At 49.4% G+C, this 6,917-nt stretch overlaps 1 protein-coding gene across 1 annotated transcript in view; it reads right to left on the reverse strand.

Annotated features, from left to right (window-relative positions):
* The window catches only part of RANBP10 (RAN binding protein 10), a gene marked incomplete at its 5' end in the record, with an annotated part of 46,385 nt that overhangs the window by 7,069 nt on the left and 32,399 nt on the right, over positions 1 to 6,917 (reverse strand). Inside the window, 2 exon segments of the mRNA XM_006172121.3 lie at positions 2,744 to 2,928; positions 4,632 to 4,654. Coding sequence (XP_006172183.2) covers positions 2,744 to 2,928; positions 4,632 to 4,654 — 208 coding nt within the window.

A 6,917-nucleotide genomic window follows, 5' to 3' on the forward strand; every position in this document is an offset into this window, starting at 1 on the left:
AAAAAAAAAAAAAGTTGTATGTGGTAATATTCTTGATTTGATAGTCACATAATACATGCACACTTTTAAAAACCATATTGAGTAGGGACCAGCAGATGGCGTAATGGCTGTGTTGCTGGACTCCCATGTAGTCGATCACAGTTCAAGTCCTGGCCCCGGTGGCTTAAACTCATGCTGGGTGCATATGTGTGCATGCCCAAGATCCTGAGAGGAGAATAGAGAAGAAGGGATTGTGTTAGGGTTAGGGATAAGGTTTAAGGATAGTGTGAGGGTTAGGGTTAGAGTTTAAGCATAGGGCTAGGGCTACACACATGCCCTATAGCAAAATCCTCTCAAAAAAAAAAAAAAAAAAAAGAAAAAGAAAACATATTGAGTGATATAAAGATGTACAATGATAAAATGTAAATTTTAAAAAATAATGTGCTAATCAAAAAAGAAAGAAGTTGGGGCTGGCAGGTGGTGTGGTAGTTAAAGTGCTAGACTCCCACATAGCTGATCGTGGTTCAAGTCACAGACCTGGTGGCTGGCTTTCTCACTTTCAATTTGATAGTCACATACTACATGCACACTTTTAAAAACCATATTGAGTTGGTTTTTACTGACCCTAGTAAGTACATGAGCCTTATAGCAAATTAGAAAAAAAAAAAAGATGATAAATAAAATTAAATAAATAATTTTTTAAAAAAAGAAAGAAAGAAGTCTAGGCGTATGTCCCCTCACATTTTTTGGAGGCTTTTTTTTTTTTTTTTTGGAGATTTTTGCTATAGAGCACATATGCTCATGGAAGAGACAGAGAGAGACAGAGAGACAGTAAGCACAAAATCACCCCCCAGGGGGATGGCCCCACTGCAATCCTTTCTCTTCCATTCTTCTCTCAGGATTTTGGGCACACACACACGTGTCTGGCATAAGTTTAAGCTTCCAGGACTATGGGAATCCAGCAACGTAATCGTTATGTCACTCACTGATCCCTGGAGCCTTTTTGCTATTGCGTAGGTGTACTTGCCAGAAAGACATAGAGAGAGAAAGCAAGAAATCACCCTCCAGGGAAGATGGTCATGCTGCCATCCCTTCCCCTCCAACCAACTCTCAGGATTTTAGGCATGCATGCGCACATATGCACACACACACATACCTGGCATGAGTTTCAAACCACCAGTTCCAGAACTTGAACCCCAGTTGGCCATGTGGGAGTCCAGTGCCTTAACTACTATGCTACCTGCTGGCCCCAAAGTCCCCTCATGTTTTAAGGGGTAAATGATATAACACAAATACAGTGCCTAGCACGAAGTAAGAAGTCAATAAATACAACCTCTTATTATGAAATTATATATCTTGTAATACTAGATTCTGAATTTTCATTATTATAAACACCAGGGGGAAATTTTTTCATAAAATATGGTTGAGAGGATCCTATATGAACCTCATATGCCACTAAAACGTACAGTCCCTTTGACTCAAGATTCCATTTCTTAAAAGAGAGAAAGTGAGTGAGAAAGCAAGTCACCAGCTCCAACTCGAGCCACGGTCGGCCATGTGGGAATCCAGTGCCTTAACCACCATGCCACTTGCCAGCCCCAGGAAATAATCTGAAATAAGAAAAATTCTTTATGTCCAAAGGGCTGCCCACCAGGGCAAATATGTGGCAAACTTGTCTCTGAGGTAACATAGTTATTATCGATATTCAAGAAATGAAGTTTTATGAAATCACAGAACACAAATTATATGTAGGACCTGGCAAATACTACATATGAACACATACAGGCACATAAATACACATGTAAACAAAATGGTCCATGTGCTGACCCAGGCCCTGGGAGCTGAGTGGAAGTCCCTCCCCATACAACCCGGGCAGCTCCACTTCTCTCTAGCCTGTCCCAGACTGCAGCAAGTGTTCTGTCCTGGCCTTTGGAGGAAGCACTTCTCATCTGCTCTAGGCTCTTTCTGAGGAGGATCTGGTTACCCAGGCCCTGTCTTGGACTGCCCACGGGGCCAGCCTCAATTATCAATCCCTCAAGAGAGGAAGGCTGCACAGAGAACCCAGTGTGCTATGCTCCCCAAGCCCACCCAAGGGACCACTGCAGCCTGGTAGTCTGCAGAGCAATGACCAAGGCTAGCAGGAGCCTGGCTCTTCCCCTGTACCCACCTGTCCATTCTTAAGAGCCAGGCTAACAACCATCCCCTAGTAGAGTGCGTACCAGTCACTGTATCACATGGGCCTACAGCTGGCCAAGTGGAAGAGAGACCCAAACCTCCCTAGGAAGTCTCAGCAACACTGCTTTCCAGGGCAGTCTAGGAATTAATCAGACAATCAGCTTGCTAGGGTGGTTCTAGGGAGGACTGCCAAGGATGCATGGGACTTGGCTGGATGCTGAGCCCAGTGAGGTGACCTCAGACCAAATGGATACCCTGGATAGGGGGAAAAAAGTCCAGAGAGGAAGACACCACAGGGTGTGCTAGGATACCCTTTGAAAAAAAACTTGGGGAAGGAAAATGGCCACGTGGATCAGCCCTCTGATGTGGTTGCAGGGCGAAGGTTTAACTAGGGCACTCCTAGAGAACTGAACTAAAGCTGTCTAGCCCAGGAAAGGGAAGCAGAAGGGTGGCTGGTTCAATCACTCTGGAAGTGCTGTCCAGAAGGGTGCAACCAGCTGGAAGGCACGAGAACAGTCTGGGGGGCCTACTGGAGAGTGAGGCCCCTGGAGTGGGGCAGGATGGGACAGGATGGGAACAAGGCACTCACTTCTGCAGCACCGCCTGCCACTCGCCAAGCCGGGCACTGATGGGGAAGCAATGGACAGTGCCCTGGACCTTGGCACGCCACTCCCGCATGTAGTCCTCAATGTCAAACAGGAAGGGCTGCTGCCCAAAGTTGGCGTCCACAATCTCCCCAGGAGTCTGCAGGCCTACGGTGGGGTAGAGGTTGGCCTGAGGAGGAGAAGGAAATGTCAGTCGTCAGGCCCTGAGGACAGTGGGGCAGCAAGGCCTCTCCTCACCTCCAGGGCTCCTAAAGGCTGGCCCACATGGGGCTTGAGAGAGCCACCTGCAGGAGGCAGGTGGGTTATAGCCTGCCCACCTCCCTACCAAAGACACAGCATTACAGAGCTGGAGGCGGAATACAGGTGAGCCTCAATCTAGGGAGTCTCCTGCTCTGCATCAGAGGTCACTGTGTCCCCAAGACCCAGGATTCCTCTCTGGAACTCAGCCAGGGAACGGAAAAGCAGGCTGGGCTTCGGGACCCTGCAGGTGTGCTGTGAAAGTCTGCTGCAGGGGTGAGTGAGGACTCCTTTTGGAAAGACCGAAGGTCCAGGATCTCTCTGTCACAAAAAGGAGATATATGAGGGGGCAGGAAAGGATGGGATGGCAAAGGACAGGAGGGGAGGAGGAAGACAGCATGGCAAAGGGTAGAGAGAAGCTGTTGCCCTTCCTGTCAGAAGCTCACCAAGAGGAGGCTCTGATGGCCAGTGAGGTGTGGGGTTCCCTGCTTTCCAACTACCCCATCATGACCAGCTTCTGCCAGTCACTCCCTCACACAGTGACTCCTGTGGCTCCCCACTGCTGCTGTAGACTGTTTCCCCAGGGCCCCTGGTCCATACTGCACCTCCCATCCTCAGGCCATATGTGATCCTGGAGTATCATGTGCCTTTCCTGCATGCTCAGATGAGTCCACCATGAACTCTGAGCCCATGAGACCTCTCACCTCCTTCCTTTCCGCTCCTGTCCTCCATAACACAAGTAAAGGCCACTCCATCCAGCAAGCCTTCCCTGACCACCGTGACCATAGCACTGGCAGCATACTGCCCACTCTCACATCTGGTCACTTCATATCATGTCTCCCAGCCAGGGGGAGAATTCTTCCCCAGAGGCCACTCTCTTTGCCTAGGACCACAACCCCTCTCTCAGGGACCCCCCCCCCCAAGGTAGGTGGGAAGGATTTAGATCCATAGGCAGGAGGTTCTAATAGGACCCAGAGTGCCGCAGTCAGCCCTTGTAGTCACAAGAGCATTTTCTGGGGCATCATGGGGGTGTCCAGGATACCAAAGCAACCACTAGAGTCAGCAAACCTTCCTTCTAGAATGCAGTCAGGGCACACAGAGCCAGGCCAGGCCCCCGTCATTCTGGGTAGAGGATCTCATGTGATGAGGTCAGTGATGACTCATGATAGAAGGCTGGGGTACAGGAGGTAGGTGATGGCTGTTGGTGGAGCTGAGCCCTCAACTAAGCCAGCAGGAAACCCCATTCTTTTCTAAGAGAACACTCCTTCACAGTTAGAATGATTCCCTACCTCTGTACTCCAGTGCATAGGCTGTCAGCCACATGGAGCTGGCTCAGACCAGCTGAGCCAAGGAGCTGCCTTCATTCTGTCCCCTACTCAAGCACCACAGCTGCCTTTGGAAATGCCACAAATTATTGTCACCTGCTAAGAGTTCTGGAGGAAGACTAGGCCTTGATGTTGGAGAAAGAGGAAGGCCAACAGGTACCCCTTACTGGTACCCTCAAACCAACAGCACAGTATACAGCCCTGGTTGGAGAAAAGGCAGACTCCAGACCTTGTACTTGCAGGTACCCCATGCCCCAACCCAGTCAACCCCCGACAGCCCAGTTGGAGAAGACCCAACGGCAGTACTCACCGGGAGGTCTGTGAAGGCTATACCTGTGGGGGAAAGGAAGAGTCATCAGGACATGAGACAGGGCCAGCCCCTGGTTTCCTCTGCCTCTGTGGCCCGAGGTGGAGAAGGTGGCCTGGTACGTTTAAACTCTGGCCTTCCCTTTGCTGGTTGGCCTGGCTGGAAGCAGAGTCAGATGCTTGGGTATGTGTCCACAGTTCTTCCACCCTCTGGAGGAAAGCCTGTTAGGAATAACTAAACCCAAGTGATTTATCTCTTGAGGCCCTTCAGACCTGATCCTCCACTTGATCCAACATGTAGGCAGAGACTTCAAAAAGGTCATGGAAAAATTAAAGTATGAGTATACTCTAGTGTAAAAAAATAATTCAAAATCTATTCATAGCTTTTTCTTCCCAGAGACTGTGTGTGCACACGCACACCAGAGAGACAGAAAGAATCCCCAGTGGGGGTGGTCACTCTGCAATCCCTTTGCCTCCATTTCTCCATCCTGCTGGGATCTGGACACACGCACATGCATCCAGCATGTTTTTCAAGCTGCAGGGTTCAGGATTTGAAGCACAGGGTTGGTCATGTGGATATGGCTCCCTTAACCATCAGCTCAGAGGTTTTTTCATAATATGCATTCTCCATAAGTTTTCTGAAGTCCCTTTATGTTTATAGATACCCACTGTCTATATTTTTGCCATCCATGACCTCATCTGATCCTCATACCAACTCCGAGGGGCAGGCTTTTTTATCCCTCCTTACAGAGTAGGAAAGTACACCTCACAGATTGCATGATTTGCTATCAGTCACGCAGCTAGCAGAAGTAAGGGGGCTGGGCCATTCTTACAAGTGAACCCGGGAAGGGTGGCAGCTTCCCCCCTCCAGTCACACTTGTTCTGAGTCCTGAAAGGTTCTAGTGGCAAAGTCCAGGTTAATAATGGTCTATGTACCCTCCAAAGCCCTCTGCCAAGAGAAGGGACCTTAGCCCTGAATTGGAAGTAAGGGTGGAAGGCAGTAGAACCTGGATATATCTGCAGGCCAAGGATTAAGAGGGCCTCAAGGGCTCTGCAGACTGACAAATGACTCAGAGGCAGTGGAGAATCCCTCAAGGACTCATAGTCCTTCCATTTCTTAGAGTCTTATATCTAGAAGGTCTTGAGCTTTTGGCGTGAGAGGTTTTCATGGGCTAGAATCATGCTAATCTGCTCATACCATGTGCTTCCTCTGTGCCAGGCACCAGGTTGAGAGTCTTACAAAGAACCATTTCATCTTCAGAAAACCCTGAAGGGTGTGTGCTGTCTCTGATGCTGGTTTATAGATGAAAACCAAGGTGCAAAGAGACAGTTTACAGTCTTTGCAGGACTACTTTGCTCCTCTGTGAGGGAAGTTCATAAACCTCATGGGCTGCTTGCCTGAAACCACTTCTTAGCCCTATACAAGTCAGCATGGTTCTGGCATGAGGGCAGGATTGAATCTGGATGCTCCTCTGTACCCTCGAGACCTCAGTGTTCACTCTCCACATCTGCCTGGAAGCTACCCTCACGGATCTTCATGTGGCCAGAATGCCACTTACTCCTGGGCTTGTGGAGGAGGCTGATGGAACCCCTGAAGAAGGAAAGGTCAAGTTCCATCAGTTATCTGCAGTATGACCTTTGGCTAGTTACCTCTCTGAGTCAATCTGTAAAAAGGGGCTAATGCTAATCTCTCCACCTCAAGGAAGAGAAGAGAAAATGGGACACTGTTGAAGCGGCTTCACAAACCATGAAATCTAAGTACACACTGGCTGCAACTGTGCCACAGGTTGAGGCAAATGCCATACTTCTAGTTAGGGGATGGCCTACCCAGGCTTGTCTAGCTCTGCCTCATGATGGAACCAAACAAGGACAATAGACCAAGAGGCAACTCTACCCCCTACCACACTTGACTGCTTCCCAGCTCTGCTGGTCTCTGTGAGCCTCTGCAAGGCCATTGTGATGCCAATATCTAAGCTGGCCACAAGAAAGTCCACAGATCCAGGATGTGAACATGATAGGCAAACTTGTGGAGAAGTACCCTGGGCCAGACAGACTTAGGTAATAGGTCACTGAGGCTGCAAATATAAAGACCCTGTGAGAGGGAACCAGCAGTTAGCGTAATGGCTATGTCGCTGGACTCCCACGTAGTCGACTGCGGTTCGTGTCCCGGACCCGGTGGCTTAAAACTCACGCCAGGCGCGTGTGCGTGCGTGCCCAAGATCCCGAGAGGAGAATGGAGGAGAAGGGATTGCGGCGTGACCATCCCCCCTGGGGGGTGATTTCTCGCTTT

This window comes from Tupaia chinensis, unplaced genomic scaffold (assembly GCF_000334495.1).
Source record: "Tupaia chinensis unplaced genomic scaffold, TupChi_1.0 Scaffold143830_1, whole genome shotgun sequence".
Taxonomy (NCBI): Eukaryota; Metazoa; Chordata; class Mammalia; order Scandentia; family Tupaiidae; genus Tupaia; species Tupaia belangeri.